This window comes from Anser brachyrhynchus, assembly GCF_964034855.1.
Source record: "Anser brachyrhynchus genome assembly, chromosome: 16".
In the NCBI taxonomy this organism is placed as follows: Eukaryota; Metazoa; Chordata; class Aves; order Anseriformes; family Anatidae; genus Anser; species Anser brachyrhynchus.
This window is the reverse complement of record NC_137734.1, coordinates 8007733-8030332: the sequence shown is the minus strand read 5'-3', so window position 1 is coordinate 8030332 and position 22600 is coordinate 8007733. Positions and strand designations below refer to the sequence as shown.

General features: G+C 41.8%; 1 protein-coding gene and 1 long non-coding RNA gene across 11 annotated transcripts in view; one reads left to right on the top strand and one right to left on the bottom strand.

Moving 5' to 3' along the window:
- The window catches only part of LOC308178837 (uncharacterized protein), a gene marked incomplete at its 5' end in the record, with an annotated part of 46856 nt that overhangs the window by 1217 nt on the left and 23039 nt on the right, over positions 1–22600 (top strand). For 2 of the 10 annotated variants that reach the window (XR_013939989.1, XR_013939990.1), the window contains one exon: positions 4952–5006. Coding sequence is in view for 1 of the 10 variants with exons in the window: in XM_080557977.1 (XP_080414103.1) it covers positions 4918–5006; positions 6209–6250; positions 8920–8958 (170 nt within the window). Of the gene's footprint in view, positions 1–95; positions 225–4003; positions 4070–4917; positions 6756–8919; positions 8986–13842; positions 17203–22600 lie in introns of those variants that run through there. The other 8 variants (XR_013939993.1, XM_080557977.1, XR_013939995.1 and 5 more) reach the window with 8 other exon arrangements.
- LOC308178838 overlaps positions 17350–22600 on the bottom strand; it is a 53529-nt gene continuing 48278 nt past the window's right edge. The window contains exons 5-8 of the long non-coding RNA XR_013939998.1: positions 22034–22206; positions 19604–19738; positions 18961–19012; positions 17350–17795 (exon numbers count right to left, since the gene is read on the bottom strand). This is a non-coding gene — a long non-coding RNA (uncharacterized lncRNA). The remainder of the gene's footprint in view (positions 17796–18960; positions 19013–19603; positions 19739–22033; positions 22207–22600) is intronic.

The following is a 22600-nucleotide window of genomic DNA, read 5'->3' as shown; positions in this document are numbered from 1 at the left end:
ACGTAAAAACGCCCGATTAATGCTCCCCACGAGGGCCGCCTGGGTGGCCCCTGGCGTTTGGTGGCATGCTGGAGGCACAGTCCCCGTGGCTCCCTCGGCTTGCTGCACCCCGCTTTGCTGAGCCTCAGATTTACTTCACTGCAAAGCCCCAGAGAGTTACAGAGCGGTCACCTCCACCCCTCCGATCCCCACTGAAGGCAGCTGGACATTGCACAAGCAAAAGTGTGCGGCTCCTTAAGCATTTGGAGATGGGGATTGCAAAATCTGTGGGGGAGACTTGATTTCTTTTGTTTTCCTACTGAATCCCCTCCAGGGATTTTTCGGTGAGATATTGGGTTGGCTGAGAGGTGATTTTGTGTTGAATTCAGATTTAGGTTCAAAGTCGGACTCGACATGCACTTGCCAGTGCGTTCACATTTTGCTAGGGTCTGTGCCTCAGTTTCCCTCTTGTAAAATGAGGATGGCATTTCCGCAGCTGCAGAGCTGTTGTGAGGGCAAACATCCACGCATGGATCTATAGATTATTGTGTGCGTGTGTCAGGAGGGTGATTTAGGGTGGAAAACCTGAATCTGGGTAGACAGCACGAAGGTTGGGAGGAAACAATAGTACGTAATGAGGCCACGCAACTGCCACAGACACAATTGCACAATACTGCAGTCTCATTTTACTGGTAAATTCACCAGCATTTTTAACTTTAAAAAACCTGCGTTTTGTACATTTATTATATCCTAACGTTTGCGTTTGTGAACACAGTTATGCCAAGTGCCCGTGGTATAGTTCAGGTTTGACTTTTTTTTGTGATGCTTCAGGAGGGGGGAGCTGTAGTTTGTACATGACAGCCATGAAAAGATCTTAACGTCGTAGAGCAAGGTAAACAGTGCATCATGATCTCATTAGTTATATATCCTCTTGGGGTTTTGTTGTGTTTTTATAGTGTCTCTTAAGGGGGTCTATTTAGCTAAGGATAATACAAATCTTAGAAAAATTCTTGCAGAGCAGAAGGTATCGCCCTCCTCCTTGGACAATTATTGAACGTGGAGGTCAGGGGACAAATTTTGTTTTTCAGGCCACTTTTCTTGCCATTTCCTCTGCAAGCAAATCATTGTCTCACAAACCCCTACTCTTGTTGGGGTACTCTGAATGGACATGTTCCATCAGAAACTTTGCATTTACTAATATAAAATAGAAGAGATTAACAGGTATTTGAAATCACTCTGACCATTTTTATCTGGTGATTACTCCACCCTGTTTCCCAAAGAGCTTCTATATATTTGTTTGTTTAACCAGCAGTTTGAAATGCTCTTTGTTTCCAAAGTGTGTCCTCAGGAAATAGACTGTTAAACAAGATTGATAGCAATTGATCCACAGATAGGTATTTACATTGATGAATTTTCTCCTTTTACACTTGATATGCTCAATATAACCAACAGATTTTCATTTATTACACATAATGCTGCCAGCCCACACCAGCGAATTTATTAAACATGCTGTTTTATGTATCAAGCTGAGACAGACAGCCCTGTACAGTAGATCCATATTTAAAATAAGCGTTTCATGTGGAGAATTTGTACTGAATTTAAAAGAATATATTATATGAAATCAATGGAAGTTTTGGTATTGATTTCAGAGTACTGGGATTTCAGTTGGTATGACTCTATCACACTGAGAGCAGAAGGCGTGTTGGAAAGCATTAACATGAAAAATAAAAAAGCAATACACATTGCTGTATTTAAGGCTGGGAAGACAGCAAAAGTAGGAGAAAGCACAACTGACTGGAAAATATAGGAAGAGGGGAAATGTGACCAAAAAAACTTTTCTCAGAAGGCACCTCCAGCTAGCAGTGATTATAAATAGGCTGTGCTGCATGATTACATCATATGCAAAAGGCATGTTACTTGACTTTAGCACGATCATATGGATTAGCATGATTACAGCTTCTGGATTTGAAAAATAGCAGGCTTCCTTTTCTGGCTTGACATTTATTTATTTTTTTAAGAAAAGTCCAGAGGAACTCTGGGCTTCTACCACCAACAGAGCTGAGGCATCATTCGTGATAGGCATACTTCCAACAGCAGCCCAGCCCCACCCTCGAGGCTGATAAAAGGAAGCTTTTTTAATGCTGTGCATTATGAGCACGTGGAATTCATTGCCACAAGAAACTGCTTCCAGCAGCAGGAACCACGGCTCTGCCCAGCCCTGGAAATTCCTCTCTTCAGGAATGTCACTGCCAAATGATTAGGACTGTGGCAGATCTGACAAGTATGTTTGTGGTGATACATACATTTATGTATACATGTTGGTATACGTGTATATATATATCTCCATACATACACACTAACTCCCACCAAGGTAGAGAATATTTTCTTAAATCCTTTGCTGATCCTATTCTGATCAGTCCAGTTTATTTCTGGGAAGGATGTACACATTTACAACATAATCTTTCTTTCTAAATTTAGAGTTAAAATATAAATATGTCTTTTTCTAAGCTGTGCTATGGTTTACCTACTTTTTTTTTTTTTTTTTTTTTTTTAAGCTTGGAGAGGGGAGGGAAAAAAGCCTTGACATACTCTGAGGCACACCAGTTCACTTTCCTCCTGTATTCTTCCCACCACACCTTACTGCAGGCTCTCAGGGCTTATCTCCACTACATTGAAGATGACTTGAACGTTACCTGTTTGACGTGTTTAGGAAGCCTCAAGTTTGCTGATATGAAGTTGACCATAGCTCTGTAGCTAATGTAAATCAGGCTAATTAATGTTCATTGTTGGGGCAGTTAATCAGGATTGAATATTGAGTCCCAGACATTCAAATTCAGAGCTGGTTAATAAGTATGTTAAATTCCATGTTGGTATTTTTGACTCCCAAACTAGATTTTACTTGAATCCAAAGTGAGGAGACACACTCTTGAGACTGTTTTTATACCACTATAACTATGATAATTAAAGGATGTTTTTTTCTTCTCCTACTTTTTAACAAAATAAGCATTATGTTTTTCCACAGTCTATTCATCCAATCTTTCAAATGAGTCCTGAGCCTGCTGCCTGTTTCTGTCCAAGCTGGCAGTAGGACAGCAGTTTCAAAAAACATGAGTTCTTGGAAACTGTGTGACAATTAGCATCTAAACAGGGAGGAAAGATGCACATTGTGTCTTCACTGAAAGAGAGAGCTGTGGTTCAACCCCCACCTGCATGGCAGCCAGGCAGCATGTTAGCACTGCTGGCCCACCACCCAACTTGTAGCTCCAGGTCTGCACACACACGCTGGCACCAGCCACCCAAACACATCAAGGACTGAGCAGGTGAAACACCAAGGAAGAGGAGAATAATGGAGCAGAAAGCTTTAGAAACAGGCTTCCTTAGCCTGCTGCACAGGGACAGCTTTCTTATCGACCTATCGGGCCAATTATTATGGCTCCTGTTAATACAGGCACTGTACACGGCTTAAGTACTTTCTGTGCAGGAATTAATACAACTACCCTCACTAGAACAATACCTTATATGTATTTGCAGGGCAAAATAATTAAGGGGTACACCTGTTCATGAATAAACTTTAAATTTAGGAACTCCTGAATTTGCTTCCAGTTTCTCAAACACAGGGCTAAAATCTGTGAGGCCAAATCTTTTGAACATCCTAAAAGGATCCAGACACTGGCATTACTGACATTTAAGAGCTAAAATACTAAGTAAAAGTGATGAAAGGTGCTACCAGGGTATTAACAGAGCCTCATATTTTCTGTACACTGAATGTAGTGTCCAGGTAACAGCATCAGAGAACGGTTATTCACGAATAACAAGTTGTTAAGTGTGAGCCAATGTTCACACTATTTTAATGCTCATGTTAAAGATGGGAACAAACCCTGTTTTAGTAGTTGTGATTCTGCATAGCCGTCTGATTGCCCCCCATTCCCAGTGTCTACTCCAGCTCCATTAGCTGGGATTTCCCTGAAGAGATTATGTTATTTTGCATTATGTTTTAGGAACAATATTTAGACATGGATGATGGGGCTGAAGAGAGGATGAGGAGTCTTGAGGTGGTGAAATCTTCACACCTCCATTAGAGCGTGGGAAGGTAAAGGAGAAAGAAGCACAACGGTGTGTGTGTAAGATGTGTTCATGGTTACCCTCCCTCCTGACTTGTAAACAGTTTCTCCTACTCAGGCTGACCACGCTGCTAATTCTAAAACATTTTATAAACACAACAGAAGTACCACCTTCATGGCAGTACTCCTAATGCAGCTAATGGACTGCTGATTCCCATGGGTTCTGTGCTGTTACATCTAGAATGCATTTTATAAAAGATGTGTCTGACTGAAGACGCAGGAAGCAGCTTGAATGGAAGTTACATGTCCCAAGCAAGCTGCGGAATAACGCAGGAATTGTAACTTTTTGAAAGAGCCACCAACTGGCTCCCCAGCCTGGAGGAATGAGAGGCATGTGGGATAGGCAGGTAAACAAACAAATCTGTGGATGTTTGTTAAAATGCCCAAGTGTTTCATCTAGGCAAGAGTAAACACTATCAGCTCTATTTCTCACAGCATGAGAAGTGTCCTAGTGTAATATCTTGTATTAGATGGCAGATGCAATCTGGAGAGGGAGGGATACACCTCTGCCCAAGAATACAAACCAAATATTTTAAGGAATGGATTAACTGTGTGTTAAGTGAATAGCAGTCTCCCACTTTGCAATATTTATTCATTTGCAAACACCTAGTTGCTTCTGAATAAACACTAAGATCAGAGGTAAGCGTAACTTGTCATTGTGGTGCTGCCTTCATTGAATTTCATGACCGAATGATACATCCCAGATAGTAACAAGAATCCTGTGAGATCACTTCCTTCCAGACAAGGTACACAAACTCTTTTAACACTAAGCTGTAATGGAGCCATCAGAAATGTCTAATTATTGTCCCTTTTACAGGCGAGAATGCAGGCAGCGGTGTAAGGGGGCCCCAGATTAACCGTGCGTCCAGGCCATCACAGCTGCCTCAGGGCTGGCATTTTTCGGTGGTAAGTCTCCTTCAGAATTACAAATTGAGCCCAATAGGGTTTGATCATGAGTTGTTTTTTTTTGAATGAAGAGCAAACCATATCCAAAGGTCATTGTAAAATATTTAATCTGGTGGCAATGCTAAATGCTATTCAGTAAGTAACTAATTAGGATGACTTCCCCTGTACACTTACCATCTTGAATAACCATGAGAGACTTGCATGTGGTATCATTTCATAACTTGTCAATACATTGTGCCATTATGTTAACGGCTGGACTCGATCTTAGAGGTCTTTTCCAACTTAAATGATTCTATGATTCCCAAAAAGTAGCTCCCTGCACTCTATGAAAAGCTCATGAATGTCTGTCTTGGCAAAGGGTTGACCCCTACCAGGTTGCCAAGAAAGTCTGCTGGGCATTTGTGAGTTTATGCAGGGTAGGCTTGAAACAACAGCTCAGAGAATTATGCATTTCCTGTTCATGTCAATGAAGCACCAAGATCGAAATTGAATTATTTTCAGATGTCAAAATACCACTTAGCAGGGATCTTCTACTTAGTAAAATTAGCTCTCACTTTCTGCTTTTATGACTATGATTAGTAATATATGTATTTGGTGTTATAGACCTAATTCCATTTCTTTTGCTACAGCAGTTTTTTTTCCACTACTTTCATCAGTTATATCCTAGTCCTAAATTTGGCTGGTTTCCATGTGGGTGACTTTGGTTCATGCCATTCCTAATGAAGGGCTGACAACCAATTGTTAGTGGAGATTTCAGAGCATTAGCAGGTTTGGGAGTGCTATCTGGTCTTTGATAGCTCAACTTTTATTAAAAAAAAAAAAGGCAACCAAGCACCCTGGTTTTGGTTGTTATGGCTGGAAGACAAGGGAAAAAAAATAAGTAAACATTAACACTTAAAACAATGGATAGAATGAAGCCAACACCAAGCTATCTGAATGACAGCCTAAAAGAAAATGGGACAGAAATCTATGAATTGCACTTCTTGTGAAGCGTTAGTTTATGTGTAGAATGATGAATTAAATATCTAACAGGATTAGGCTTAGTACTCTACTTCTTACACTATGAATATAAGGTGGAAAATGGAGGGGATATAACAGTATGATCACTCTTGAACATCTGAATAATTTACTGTTTTCACAATTTATGGATCGTGTGCTGAGCATAAACTTTGGAAGAATGTCACCCTTTTGCCTCATTCCAGCTTTCTTACAGATTGATTCTTGGGCAAGTCTTGAAGATGGCGGTAAGTTCTGCCTGCTGCAAGTAACACTCTTTCAAGCAACTCTTTGGTTTTGATCTGGCTATTATGCAGATGTTGAAGTGCACAGCAGTGAACCATGAGCCCACTGAAGATAAGACTCCACATTTGATATTATTCAGTATCTCTGCTTAGATAGGACAACTAAAAATTGCATTGGAATTTCCTTACACAAGAAAATAAATCACCAAGATTTAAAGCCCAGAGTGAATATTCAGTTTAGATGCTGTGTAGCCATGTGTCTACATGTCTACACTTACTGTATTTTAAAATTACAGCATATGTATTTTGTTAAGACGGATCAGAAAATTCAGGCCAAAGTATTGTAAACTGCCACTTTCTGCAAAGCGTTTCTTCTGTCAAACACCACTTTAAGCAAAAAAAAAAAAGTATAGCTACTCAGTTTTCTCTTCAAAGAAAATTATTTTTTAGTGTTAGGTCATACATGGTTCATGCATCATCTCCCAAAATGGCTGAAACAGACTTTAGTCATCATCAAGGCAGTTTAAGTACAACCCTTAGAAATGAAAGAAGGGACCTGGAATTGGTAGATAAATACACTGAAACTGAGCAAGTGAGATTTGGGACAGAACTGATTAAGTTTAATAGCTGTCCCCAAGTATGATTAAACACAATAGGACATCTTTGCTGTTTTGCTGGCCAAGGTCACTTCAGCCAGTCAATTCTGGTATAAATTACAAACAAACTCGAATATTTTTCTGCCTAGGAAACTCGGTTGTTTCATTGTAACCCCATTTACACTGGATAATCAGACTGGTTTAGGACCTTCTGTTTTCAACGCTGGTTAATTAACTAGAGTGCTGTATTTTCTGAAGTTATACCAATGCAGCAGGACCAGCTAGCAGAGCTGTCTCCATATGTAAAGCTCCCCTTTCAGCTCTTTTACAGTGCCTCCTCCTGTATCTACAAGCCCCTTAGTGCTGATTTTTTCCTCTCCTAGTGTAAATGGTGCACCATCACCATGTGTGTCCGTGCATGTCAGGTCAGCTGCCGTCCCTCAGGGTGTACTGCACAGAGGCTTTTCAGGTCAGGCTTTTCAGTGGAGGTGTGCAGAAGAGGGTGGATTTATTTGAGACCTGGGTGTCTGACCAGTTGTTCCAGGTATGCTGTGGCCTTACAGTAAGCAGGAAAGATGCCAAGCAACTGCGAAGCCACTTGCTCCAGAGACTTGCAAGGTGATGCATTTGTGAAAGTGGTGCTGCATTACTGCTCCTCAGCCCACTGTTGAGGAGCCAGGATGAAGCTTTCTGGAGGAAGAAAACTAGGCAAAAAAAATTTGTTGTATCTGGCTCAATCCAAAAGTGCTTCTTACAGTCCTTTGTAATTAGCAGCTAGCTCTCAGCCAAGCTTCAAGTTAAACTGATGCAATGTTTGGACATTAAATGAAGATAGGCTTTTCTTCCTTGCAAGCCTCCCACTTTTCAGCTAGTTGCATCTGTAACTTGGTTATCCCTGATTACAAGTGTTCAACAGCTTGAATTTTAATTTTGTTATGCTAGCTAAGGTGCAGTCTACTCTACAGACTTTAACTAGATTAAAAGACAGATCAGCTATAATTGGAGTCCCTGATTGAATTAGATTGGGATTACAAATATAATTGGATACTACCCTATTTGAGACACTTCAAAGGAAATATATCTTCAGAGCATGGAAGCTGAAAAATCAACAGACTTATGGAAAACCTTGATTCTGTTTCCTGTGTAGATGTAGCTAGTCCTGTACCATTGCAGAGCCTTCAGCAGAAAGATATTATTTAAAAGACAATTGTGTTGGTGGAAACTATAAACCAGACTTTTGACATACATTCACAAGTCAAAGGCAACATAACCTTGCAGTTTCGTAATCTTGCCCGTGCTAGTGATCCAGCCAGATTAGGCTAAAACTGTGCCTGAAAGGAGCTTTAAAACCTAGTAACAAGTCCTAAGTATGGACTAATACGCCACAGGTTTTATTGTAGGATATAAGCTAGGAGGCACAGTTTAAGCAACGAATTCCTTTTGCTGACATGGCTTTTGCAGACATTTCCATTTGAAAAGAGCAGTTGGTTGAACAATGGTTTCTGCACTGGTTCAGTGCTTGACACCTTGCAGCATGTAAAGGACAAAGGCTTGAAAACTTTTTTTTCATATGATATCTTTTCCTGTTTGGGGCCTTTAGTCTTTGCACTACTGTGAGCCTTGAGCCACCAGAGCTCTGGTTAAGTAGGTCACACCATAAACAGGCTTATCAGAATAACAGCAGGTTCACAATTCAAATAGGAAAAACGTAGAGAATTTATTTTGCAAGAGAAACAAAACAAATCTGCAGCCTCTTAACTGACTGGCCATTTCTCAAAATTGAAATTAGAATTCAACCCTCAAAGTATCTAGTCCTATTTCTATAGGAGTCTCCATAAAGATATTAACATTATTCAGAGGGTGGCTATGGTGCTCCATTGTTGTCCAGACTTAAGGTCTCCTGAGCCTTCTACATCTTAGCCTCAATCTCCTTATCTAGGCTCCTCAAAAGCCTTGAAATATTCAAGCTTATACGGAAATAAATTGTTATGCAAGAGGTATTCTTGGGTGAAAACACCCAGCTTGGGTTTCTTTCTTTTTGATTTCTGGATGTTTCTTTTATACTTTCTCCTTTAGGTTTCATCAAAAAGTTGCCACTTGTGTAAAGACTGCTGACCCAGTGTCATATGCTGCTCACCCTAGGAGTTTCAAAGTGCCTTTCCGCACATGAAATATTGTTTAGAAGATAAAAGTGGCCTCAGCAAATCTATAATCCCTTCAGCCATTCCCTGTAACACTCTCAATCCTGGCTCCCTCCACAAATATGCAAAAGCAGAGCACCTTTGCAGGATGCTCAAAGAAGCTGGAATTACATTTAATAAATTATAGCACACATGCCTGTGTTTCCCCATACTTTTGCTGATTAACTGTTAGTGACACCCGTGTTTAGAGGTACTCCAAGACAAATTGGATGCTGATTTATTTTTTTTGACACTCCACAATTAAGTATTTTCAGGGAAGAAGACAAATGCATTAGAGCAATTCCAAATCCAAAAATGAGACCTATAACCATGGAAAAAAAAGAGCTATGGGACTCTTGGCTCTTTTGTAAGAGATCATGAATAGCTAGGAGAGGTTTTTATTTATGTCACATGTATACACAAGATTTATGCTTGCAATTAAGTTTCAGTGTAAATTAGACTAGCCTGTGTGTCTGTTTAATTGCAGGTGCAAATCAACTCGTTAAAGCATCTTTTTCTCCCCCTGCTTGGGTTTGTAAGCAGTTCACATCTCAGCTCCAAAACTCTGCATATATTTTGCAGGTGACAGTTGTGCCTTGAAAAAACAACGTAGACCCCAGCTTGCAAACGTTCAGCTAGTAAATGCTTTCTTCTACATTTTAATTAATATGGTTATTCACTGAAAAGTCTTTTGCTAGGTTTCACTACATAAATTCCCTCAATTTTGCACATCAAGAGAGTAAACCAAATCCAAATATTGATATATGCTGAAACTACAGATACAGCTGAAAAGGTATCTTTCTTTTGAGATTTTCCAATTTCTAAGCCTGGTGTTATGTGACAACTTTAGCATGAACAATCTTTATCTCTGTGCTAGTTAATTGAGAGAGGTCAGATTACTTCAAGGAGCCAATCACTTCGGGGTGGGGGTTGCTGTAATTTAGGACATCAGGAATTTTGACTCCAAGAACAATTCTTTTCAAACTTCTCTTTTCATCTCCAAGATTAACTTTTAAATTTGCAGGGAGGAACAAGCCAGAAACACAGAAGAGATTGGCAGTCACCTTGAATGTACTAAAGGCTGACCAAATAGAGGAAAAAAATTGCAATTTCCTTTATTTACTAAGCTTGCTCCATTCCTGATTGTGTATGACTTGGCAACGATATATTGATTTTTCAAGAGTTTCTTTTTACAATTACAAAAGAAAACAAAATTACTGATTGGGAAGGAAAACTTCTTTGTTCTGTTTTGTAAAGGAAACAGTTTTTTTGTGTGTTTGGGAGAAATAGAAATGCATTAAGAGAAGAAAAAGAAAAAGATGATGATGCTACAGGAATCAATACAGAATTAGGTGAAAGAACATTTTGTATGTTTTTAAGAAAATCATTTTTCATATACTAAATACATTTGCAGACTTGTTTCCTTACAAGCCTTCTCAAGTTGCAATTTTGAGTCTGAAGCAATAGGCCTCCTGATAGGTTTTAAGATGGAGGTAATCCTTTATGTAGTATTATTTCCAGAAAAAGCAAAAGATTAGAAAGCTTTGGCTTTCAGAGACCTGAAATTATCTTAAAAAATGCACGTATATTTATCATGCCTACAGCTGTGTCAAAGAAGGTATAAAGTTGTCGCTGCCTGAGGGTTGAAAGACTTGATCAGGCATCATCAACTTGCAGGGCTTTCCCTCAAAATGAGGCAATGCATGTGGTGTGGCACATCAGGTCTCAGAAATGGCACAGCCACCTACAATAACCAGCAAGCAGTCTATCACCTGCATTTCCCGTGCTATTTTGGGCAGTTGGTACGCTCAGGACTGTAAAAACACAGAAGAGGACAAAGATGCAGTCAGGAGACCCAGTGTTTTCTCTCAGGGTGAAGCTACAGAGTAAAGATGGGAGAAGACTAAAGCCTTCTCCCTTGGGTGGCAACAAGACTTCAGGTGGGTTTTCTTGTTCACAGAGCCAAGACCTCCCAGTTTAGCTTGGTGACATTTGGTATCAGCCCTAAACAGCAGCATAGCTAGGTGCTCCCACCTCTTTTGTTCTTTTTATGCTGCATTGGCTGAAAAATAGCCAGTAAGGAGTTCATAACTCAACTGGATTATTTCCTCAGACCACAACCACCAAAACAAAAAAAATCTTGTGGGTCCAGCAGGCTAGGCTAGGCATGAACTGCAGCCTCCTGCCACATCCCTGGGACAGATCTGGTGTAGCAAGGTAGAGAGCATCAATAAGCACAGAAAGGACCCAGCCAGAAAAATTCCCATCAAATTCTCTCACTTTTATCGGGTTCTCACCAGCATGGCTGCAGTCAGGACGGGATCAGGTCTTGTATCCAGGAGCACTTTCGAGGAAGCTGTGCAGGATTTTTATTTTTTGCTACTAATGTAATGTCACCTCTAGGAAAGGGAAATTAGTCAGCAATTAGGCAATTATCAGTCACTCTGAAGCTCAATTAATACATTCTGTAACCTTCTGAGAAAGGAGAGAGGGCTGTTGGATGCACAGCGTAGATATAAGTGCTGGGAATTTCCCTCTATTTTCAATTCCATTGGTAGGGCTGTGTCTGACTGCAGTCAGATCAGTTGGGATGCAAATCTGCAGCTCCCCGAGCAGGATCAGCTGTGTGTTAGCCTTGGTGCACATTATTTCAGGCCCTGCCTGTATGAATGGAGTTGCTTCAGCACAAGGAATTTTGCTGCAATAGCCTGGGGCAGCCATACACAAACAACCAGCCTCTCAGGAAGAAATACTCTGAATGAGTAACCCAGGATACAGTTTCCCAGGCTCGGTGGATTTACTTCAAGTCATGGAATTGTATAGTAAATTGTATAGTATGGGCACTCCTCCCACCCCCCCTTTTTTCTTTCCCTTTTTTTTTTTTTTTAAATAGCCTGCCCCATCTTTTTCCAGTGAGGCACTGGGGGTGTTCCTGGGGTTAAGCAGCTTTTTGAATATTTAGGTATCTACTGAGATTTATCAGGAGCAGTGACACCAAAATAAGGCTTTATGTAAAAACTTACAAGGAACTTGAAAATTAGTGAAACAAAGAAAGGATTGACAGCCTTGAAGCCCACGTACATGCCATAGTGCAGCCCCCAGGTTTGCTTTTCCCAGGGGTGTTATAGCCTGCCCCCCAGTCTCTGCACAGCTCTGGACTGAATTTGCACCGCTGAAAACCACAAGTGTACTTTGTTTCTTGCTAGTTCACCTAGCAAAAGCACATTACTAATACAAGAGAGGAATACAAAAAAACACCCATAAATTTCACCTGTGCAGTCTTCACAAATCCCAAGGCAGGAGATTGCCAGCTCTTCCTTTGGGACACACCTCTGCAGCCAGAGAAGAGCACCTTCTCCCACCCTTTGGCATGGTCCTTAGTAAGGAACCCCCAGGGCCTGGGTGTGGGTATAAATGGGCTCCGACATCGGTGGCGTGACGTGTAACAGCTGAGCTCTGGCCGCAGCACCAACAGCCGTCAGCTGCTCTCCCACCTTGCTCCCTACTTTCAACATTCATTCAAGAAACGCTGATTTTATTTAATCAAGCCTTACAGGGAATTCTTTGTTATCTACAAAACGTTATGGAAAGTCCATCCATGCATTCACAAGAAAAAAGGGAAAAAGTTCAAATTCACTTGAGGATATATTTCTGAACATTTCTGTAATTTTGGGATCCGACTTTTACATGGCACTTCAGCTGATGGCACTTCTGAAAATGAATGACTGCTATTCAGAGCACTCAATGTTGTATCAAGCAGTTTCTTGATAGGAGCTGTTCGGTTTCAGGTTACTAACTCCCACGATATTTGATGTTTCATTTAGAACTGGAGTTCCTAGAGAAACAAATGGTTGTATGAGAAGCCTTTCTTCTGTGGATCTGTAAAGTAATCTTAAAACACATGATAACAAAGAAAATCTTGAAAATGTGGGGTCTCTGTGGGGTTCACCCTAAGGTCACAACCCCCAGAAAGTAAATAGAACATTACATATATTTGTATAAATCTCAGAGGGCTTATTGTGGAGATTTTTGGGCAATTGAAGCTAATACCTGCACATTTTTTTCTTAAAATACCTGTGAGGCAGAATGCTATGTTTATCTCACCATTATGTGAGATGTATTCCTTCAAACCCAGTGCATATTCAGTTTTCCAGATACTGTCGATGATACATGAATAAAAAAGGCACAGGAAATCAGATTTTGGCCTGATGGCAATAGGAGCTTCAGTCTCTTTCTGCTTTTAGTCTGATGATCACAGTGGGCAAATAGATGGTGGCGATACAACTTGGAACAGGTATTAAAAATAAGGAAAAAAAAGCTCAGAGGAGCCAGATGGCAGGAAGCGAAGTAATGGGTAAATAAAAAGAAACAAGCGTCCTGACACGGGGGAAGAACAGCACGTCACCATGATCGATTGGCTCAAAGCGACAGATTCGTCGGACGTAGAAAGATGCCTCAGCAAGACTGAGTTTAACTAAGTGAGCAGATCCAAGGTCCCTAGCTATAAAGCAGATTTGCCAAATTGCCTTTGATTCATTATATTTATGAGCTTTAAAAGGATGTAAAATATTTGTACTTTTTTTTTCTTCTTCCCCCAAACAGAATAACCATAAATAATGTAGGAAAAGGCTGAGTTCAGCAGTGTGGGAAGCTGCACCCACCTGAACGTGAGATGATGAATGTGAGATCTGGGCATGTGGGATCGGGCCTGTGTGGACTGAGACTAAGGACAAATCACAGCATGCAGGGCAGAAAACTTTTATCTAAGTAGCCTGGTATTGCTGTGCTCACAGAGCTCATAATCTCTTGTCTCCTACAGACAGAATCCTTCTGCAGGGCGTTTGCACAGTACCTTCCCTGCTGCGTCTGAACACCAACACTTGATTTTAGACCAGCAGAAATTGCTGCGTGGGACTAAAAGGGGGGAGGTCCCTATCTAGTTCAATAACCACTCTTGATACTGGACAGCAGTGGATGCTCAGAGCAGACAGTGTAAAAGACCTTGCATTAAGTTGATGCAAGATAATCAGCCACCACATTAGGTTTCATCTTGACCTGAAAATCAGAGTATAGATTAGGCTGTGAAGCCTGAGGTTAAACAACCCTTGCAGAAATGCTATTAGCAATTACAGTTAAACAAAGATAGTTCTGTCATCCAGTCTGCGCATGAAACTTTTAAAATCCTTGTCTCTGTGGCCATGAGTCCCACAGTACTATAAATCACTTCACAGAAAAAAGCATTTCCTATGAATTTGCTGTCTAACATAATAAAATATCTCTTGAATGTCATGTCCCCTTTTTATGTGTCTCTCTTGAAATTTTAAATTATTTTCCTTCCTGCTGGAGTCGGGCTATTGTTTCATCTTTAAAAGCTTCTTGCCTGATTTTCAGAAGTGCTGAACACCCACAAATGGAGTCAATGGGTTTTGTAAATGTTCGAAATCTTTTTCAGACCAAGGCATATTCTTTATGTTTTATGCCAGTTCAATGATGCCGCTGATTTGAGGATCACACCTAGGGAGTATGTGCTTCATGAAAGGATATGGGATCTGCTCTGAAGAAGCCTTTAAAGAATTAAAACCAAAAATGGATCCAAAATCCAGTTGCTGGTTCTCCAGCTAACAATTTACCTTCTGCAGCCCTAAGCAGTATTTAATCTTCTGAAGAATAATTACTGCTTGTAAACATGTTAGCGAGAACAAAACAAGATTGGCCGAGAATCCATATGTTACAATTATTGGGTCTTGCTGTGGTAATGTGGGTGGGCTGAAGGCTGAATTTTCAAAGAAAAGATGCACGGGGAGAGAGAGAGCAGGAGTGCAGTTGAACCAGGCGCAGTGCTGAGGCTGTTCTGTATCTGAACTTACTCAATGGAAGTAAAATATTTTGCTTATAAAGAATTTTCATAAACATGTCTTAGGATGTGTATTAGAGGTACGTCTTAGGATGTGCATTAGGAGTAAGCTAAACAAGATGGTATAAACACAGGAATGGCCTGTAATAGGAGAATGAATGGCCTGCCTCTGCTTCCTCCAGCAGCCAGCGCCCAGGCTGCTGCACTGCTGCCTCTGCCTCCTCCTTGCCAAGGGCACCAACCTGCACGGATCTGGCCCCTTGGCCAGTGTTTAAACCCAGGAGATAGCTAAATACAGGAGCATGTGGCCAATTTGAGGATCCCATTTTTAAAAATGTCTTAAACTTGTGAAAACATCTAGGTTATCTTCAGCTAAAATGAAAAAGGGCAGAGCTACCTCAAGAGATGTCTCGATGCCAAAAATGCCGAAAAGTTTCTCAGCCATGGAAAGAAGAAATCAAATGAGCAAGGAGATTTTTAATGGGTTTGCTGTTACGTGGGTATCCAAAGCATCCCGCCAAGATTTTAAAGGTATTTGAGCATTGACAGGTACAGATAAGCAGGTTACGGGGCATTCACAATAGTCCAGGCAAGTCAGGTGCCTAATTCCCATCAAAATTCAGAAACACCTCAAAATTTGTTTCCCTTTAATTTTATCTTCCAGTCTCAATGCCCATTAAACCCCAATTTAGGCAAACCTCAGCTAGGAAAATCAGATGGTCAGCATTTAAAATCTGATAGATGCCTAAATATAGACTCTAATGCCTAATTTGAGACTTCCACTAAACTTGTTTTAAAACTACTACCACATCTAACCTATATAAAGGCAGAAATGCACGCAGAATAATAATAATTGAATTCAAATGCTTTCATCCAGATAAAGTGCAGCAATTGAATTAAAATCTGCAGGGATTTTTGGAGCCAGGGTGGACAGTGTAAGTTATAATCAAGTTTACTGTATAAAGTACTAATTATACATCCATGGTATTCATCAGGCTAAAATGTTTCCTGTATGATGGAAAAAAAATATGGTAAAGATTAAATTAATCACGCATTTTATAGATGAAACTATGTTTCTAATATTTTGTAACTAACAATAACTTTAAAGAGTGACTGTAAATATATAGTGTTTTGGAACCTTAAGAGATTAAAATAAATAACATATGGACCCAAATCATCTGTGAGGCCTGGATTACGGTTTTGCTAACATCACTTTTAGAAGTACGATACTTTACTGACAAGTAAGACTAGCAAAAAAGCCAGCTCAATATAAGCTCAGTAATATTGGCTAGAAAAGGACTTTTTACTAGTGAAACTGGGAACAGATTTAAGCTAAATTGACAACAAGCCAATACAGCCTGTGCTAGCAAGGCTCGATGGTACTGAAGCAGTACAGTGTTTGGCGTTGCTGCTATTAGCAAAAGTGCAAGGAATAAATAGCTGTGCACTCTCAGCTGTCAGCACTATCCATCGAAATGATACAAAATAGATGAGAAAAACCTTGTTTTGTCTAACTCCCACTTTCGTACTTGCACCTCCATCCCTGTGCTTTCAAGCAGGTTGCACGGCTGGGAGCCTCAGCAGCCTGCCTGGTGCAGCCGGGTGGGCTCCCATGGCACAAGAGGGTGGGCTCCTGCGGCCAGGCAGGTCCCTCTGCCCCATGGAAAGGCAAGCCGTGAACTTCAGCACAGTCCTAGCGAGGACAGACATGGTGCTCACTTTCTCTGCCTCATCCTCAGCTGTGCACTAATGTCATTTCCTCATCACGGGTGGCTTCTGGGCAACACGTGACAAACACATTAGAAGAGGGGGATAGTAAATGAAACAACAAAAAGGTTGTTTTCTCGACAGAGTAATTAATTTTGACTATTATTTTTTGAAAGGGTGGCTTCACTCTGTTCTCTGCCTGTGGAGAAAGCTGACGAAGGGTAACAGCAGCTGTGGAAAGCATTCACACTCTGATAGCACGGCTGCGGCATCCCCAGTGAAAGCACCACCATGTAATGAGCAGGGAATTTCCATGTGATAGTAAACAAAGAATATCTATGTGAAGATACTCTATGTGAAGTCACTCTTGTACTACTTTTTTTTTTTTTTTTAAACCCATTCCCCTGTTTATTTTGTGGCCTCAGCCTGATAAAGCTCCCCTTTTTGTCTTTTTGCTTGGTCTCGTAGGCTGCATCACTAACAACTTGGTGCTATTTAGTTTTATTTGCTCTTAAAATGAACAAGGCATTCTTAGGATGTGTTATGTGATACTACTGTTTTGTTACTTCCCCTGGATAATAAACAGTCTGGAAATTAATGATTTATAAAGGGTTAGTGTTTGTGTGACAGAAACTAGGACAAGTGGCTTGACTCTGATCCCGTTTGTGCCTGTAACTCCAAATATTTTAATGAGCCAATTCTAATTTACATTTATTCAGAATCCTGCCCAATGCACTTCTTTTAACCTAAACAAGTCAAACGAGCATTAAAGCAATGGCCACTGATGAAGAAACCCAGTGGAAGTCATCACTGTATTTTCTTTGCCATGAAATACACACACAGCTGAACTGCGTTACAGAGGCACAATTCTGCACAGTAAACTCCAGTCGGGCCTTGTTTGTTGTACAAATAAGCTTCAGCCCTCCAAGATTTAGGAGGACGCAGTATCAGTCCCTTGCACAATGCTGCTGGGAGGCTCTTCTCCCATGGGCTCAGCTGTCAGCTGCACGTCACGGGCTATGACCAACCTTATCTGCAGTTTCACATTACGGAGACTCTTGAGGCCGTTGTGGTTTCCAATACTCCAGGACTCCTTCTGCTTTTTTTTTCTTTCCTTTTCTTTTCTCCTCTTCTCTGCACCACAGTCCTTTTTGTGTTGGTCCATCTGCCTAGGCAACCAGTCTATGGTCCAGTTCAGGGAACTGATCCAACTTAAAAATAAACAGGAAAAAAATAAAGGTGGAGAGCCAGCTTGGGGTGGGAACTGGGGAAGGTGTAACTGGGCAAGAACAGTTGAGGCCAGCCCTGTCACTGAGCCCTTTCTGTCATGAAAGCATGAATCATACAATCATTAAGGTGGGAAAAGACCTCCAAGATCATCTGGGCCAACCATCCCCCTACCACCCACTAAACTATGTCCCCTAAGCTCACAGATGCCACAGGTATCCCTCTGAGCAGTTATCAAGCTGTGTCAAACACAGCCAGGAATATACTACATGACACAGAAGGTTTGATCTTGCAATAAAACTTAATCATCTATTACTGTAAAACAGCACTATGCTGAAAAGGTAAGCTTATTCACATCTGCTCGTGTCTTCGAGTACAATTGCCTGGTCTTGATTTAGCTTTTGTTGAACTGGACAAGCCCTCCCCCAGCTGTGTACAGAATATTCCCTTTTTAATGGGAAGATACTCAAGCACACCCTTAATAAATAAAAATGAGTAATTCTAAGTGATGCAGCAACAATTTTGGAGGTCACCACTAAAAATCAAGATTTGCTAAGAATGCCTGTTGCTCCAGCTGAATTGTGGAACAACTCCATGGACTGAGAAAAGATTCCTTTTATAAGCTGTGCACCTGCACAAATGTCATTAAAAATCCAAACAGAAATACTAGAAAGCAGTTCTCATGCGAGCTCACCAACACTTCCATGACACACGTATAAGTCCCAGGCCAAGCACGCGGGATATATAACACCCTCACACAATGGGCTTTTGTTAATGAGCTCAGGAGAGGCTCCAATGTAATTTACCATACAATGGCGCAGTGTGAGAGATGTGCAAATCTGTAAACACCCCCCCAGTGTTTTCTGGGTTTGAAACAGCACGGTAAGATCACATAACCTAAACTGCAGATGTAGGAGCAGAATGGGCATTTCAGCCACCCCCAGCTCCATTATGGAGACTCTGGGTCAATGTCTTTAAAATACTTCCAGTGTCATGGATCAGTGGCTACGTGAAAAGGAATAACATGAGTATTACGTGTGGAGTTTTGCTCGCATGCGCCTGTAAGCACGGTGTAAGGCTTGATGTCTCTCACGGACTTCCTGAGAATGGCACACGAACGGGGGTCCCTCTCTCATGCAGGAAACTCACCGTAGGGAGACCTGAACAAACGTAGGAGTTCTGGAAGCAAAATGCCTGAGAACTGAAAGAAGGAAAGGTGTTATGAAAATTGTAAATCGTTACTGTATTTTTCTAGAAGATTAATGTCAGATCCTCAAGAAAAAGGCACGTCTACAGGCTGCTAATTTATTACCAGTAAAGCTTGATTTAATAAACTTGTGGTAAATATTTTCTGCTTTTAAGACCCTTTAAGGCTTCAAAGGCTCCCATTTGCTTTAGGTCCCTAGGGATGTTGGTGCCAATGAGACATGTTTCATTAATTACGTTGCACAAATAAGCCAAATATTGCACAAATGTGTGTAGCAACATCGTGAGGAATGCAGCAAGGACTCTGCCCAACTTCACACAGAGCAGAGCCGCCCAGCTGGGTGCTCTTTTGAAGAGCCACGGCCTGAAGCACACGCCTGGGACCTGTCCACACCCCAACATTTTATTGGTACTGTTTGGGCCAGCACAGAACTGCCAGTAGATTTCTCTCTGGCATCCCCAAACATGCCTTTCCCTGTGCATGGCACTATTAAAATAGGAACAGAAACAAAAAAGCATGCGGCAGAGACACCACAGATCCCTTGCGTCTCATTCAGTTGGGAATTATGCAAATGTTGTGAGGTACCAGAGGATGTTGAAGCCTGAGGTTACATCCCCGTAGCTGTCTTTTCCTGGCACAGACTGGAGCAGGGCTTCTTGCTGCGAGGAGCCCGGAGGGGAGATGTGCTTGGGTCAGGTTCACAGCCACAGTTCTTCGGTGCTGGGAAATGAAAATAACAGTGATGTGAGTGAGTCTGCTGCAAGAAAACTGAATATACCAGGGAAAGGGAAGAGCCAGAGATGTTTCACGGCTATTAGTAAAAGGTGACTGAAGGCACATGGCGACTGCACCTTTCAGAATGAGGACTGTCACAAGAGCTACCAGCAAAGATGATTTTCCCAGAGGGGCACACTGGGATAGAAATGCTTATTTTGATTCTCACCTTACCTTTTTCCTTGCATAACTCACACACAGACCAGCAAAGAGACACGTCTTGTCTGGGCAGGTGAAAGCCCCTGTTACACAGGCAGTTTATAAACTTTAAAGCTGAAGATAAACTTTGACCAGTCTCTCTCTAAACCACCTATCCTCACAGCCTGTGTTTTCCTGGTAGCTGAGAGGGAAAATTAGAAAAAACTCTATGGTAATTGGAAAATGGGAAGATGCTGTTTGACTGGCTGGACACGAGCAATTACAAGAGCACGCTGAAGTACTTACAGCTAAGGGAGGCCTTAAGAGCACACGTTGACAGTGTGCCATATGTCAGGGCGCGTGCTGCTTTATATTACTTGGTGCAGCTTTGTGAAGGAACTGTACTTGGCTTGTATATGAATTTTAAATGAATTGTTAACACATTTTATGAATCTGGTAAAGGGGTGCTGAGGTGGGAGAGCGCACATGTCTATTCTGCAAGATGGAGTAAATAAATCATGACTTTCACAAGATAAAACTTTATTGAGCAGCAATAAACAACAGAAATACTTCTAGCAGCATTTAAAGCCATGTAAAAGAGAGCACAAAGCGCTGACTGCCTCGAGTACGTGCGCTTGTAACAGCTTGCATAGCACTGATGGGAGAGAAGGTGCTTTGCTGGAGGAGGGGGGCACAGAGCTGTCTGGGGGGATCGCATGCTGGCTGCTGTGCTGTAACTCCCCGGGCCTTTGGTCTCCAATGCCAGTCAGCATCTGCGTTTGTTGCTCACAGTATCTACAACATTTTGGTGCCTTGCTTTAGACATAACCCTTCTTTTGCTCTGCCTTTCCCCACCATAAATTCCCCCGCTCTTTGTCCCAAGGGTGGTTTTGGAGCAGAGGACACCTCGTCTGTGCCCACTGCACCGCCCTCCTGCCTGGATTCACACTGAGCAGGCGGGGAAATGCATCCTCCAGAACAACACACCTAAAGCCAGTGGGCTGACGTTTGACCAAAAAGTGAGGAAAATGATTCCTAACATTTTCTCCTAAGTTCGTCATACAAATACCTCCATGCTTGTCAGTGCATTTGGCCATTTGTAGTAGAGGGGGTAAGAGCCATCCGCTGGGTCCTCTGCACTAAGGGATGGACTCTGGAGCATCTTGGGCAACATGTACAGGAATGGCACCCCAAATTTTTCTTAACATGCTGGTGACTGACGTATTGCTGCACATGAAGCATTAGAGAACCAGAGGAGAAAACTGCCTGAATTGGTATCAGCACGCTCTGGCAGCTACCTCCCTTGTGTGGTGCGGACCAGTGTCCTACCATAAAGGAAGCAAGGAACCCTTTTTAGAAGTATTTGCTCAGCTTTAAAAAATATCAGTAGAGAAGTTGGATTCTGAAAAGAGCTTCTTCTGCTATTCCCACAAGGTAATTTATGCCAAATCCTCTCAAACAGCAACAGCTTTTCTCTTTCTGCAGAAAGTGACCAAATAATTTACCTGGACTCTCCAAACTGGAAAACAGTAGTTCTGCATTATTGGCATCAGTGCTATAGATTTACTTTACCATTTTATTCATGAAAATCTTCCAGACTAAATGATCGGTTACCAGATTGCTTGCAAGATTACTGAATGCTGTTTGCATCACAGGCACTCTTTCAGCCTCTCTCTGTTCGCTGTGCATTGATTTATGCTGCTGGAAGCCCACTGGGCTCGGCCTGCCCTGTCATGGTGGCTTTTAGAATTTGCTTTTGTCTACAACTATCACTACCTATTTGTTAAATAAACCAGCTGTGTAAAAAGGCGCCTTCTTCTCTGCTTGTATGTTCCTCTGTCATTTAGAGAAGAAAGGAAGGGGGCTGTGGAGTGGTATTTTGGGAAATGTGTAACATGGTACCTGCCTGAACATCTTTCCCTTCTTTACCCAGCTCTGTGTCAGAGTTGCTCTGGGTCTCTCTTGGAAGTGCACTGAATGAGCCCCCTGCCTTCCACAAGCTCCTCACCTGAGCATGCTGCTGAGACTCCTGCCTTGCGGGCACACAAAGTCCATAGGATCAGCTACAGTCAGAAGCTGTCTGGGTTGTCCCCAGAGCCCTACCTTTTCTTAGGCTGGCTCCTCCCCTGTACTCTGGCCAGTGCACATCTCCATCTGTCCCCTGTAAATTCGGCTCTTCATGTGCTTGGGACATTCAGCAGGTTCGTTCTGCCCTGGGTGGAAGCTTGAGGTCCAAATGCAGCTTGAAATGGGGCCACTCAGGTCTTCCTGCATGGCTGCGAGAGGAATTGCAAGGCAGACAGGCAAAGCAATGCTTGGAGCTTTTAAAGAGCTAGGGCTGATCTCCACTCACTGTGAGTATGGGCAGCTGGGGTCAAAATTTATACCAGAGCATTTTCTGTCATTTCCCTGGAATGCAGCTTGTATTAGGAGATAATGAAGAGCCTGTACAGTACACTTGGTGGGTGGAGCAGGCTCCGTACAAGCCTTGTGCTATCGTCAGAAGTAATTTCATTTGACCACCAGGAACATCAGTTTTTACTGGGGGGAATTAAGCCAAGTGTGGGTATATGCAAAAATACCTCCAGTTCAGACATATCGTACCAGTCAAGCCTGGCTGGCCTGCCTTCTTAAAGAGCTTAACTTCAAATACAACTACAGTGAGGGTAT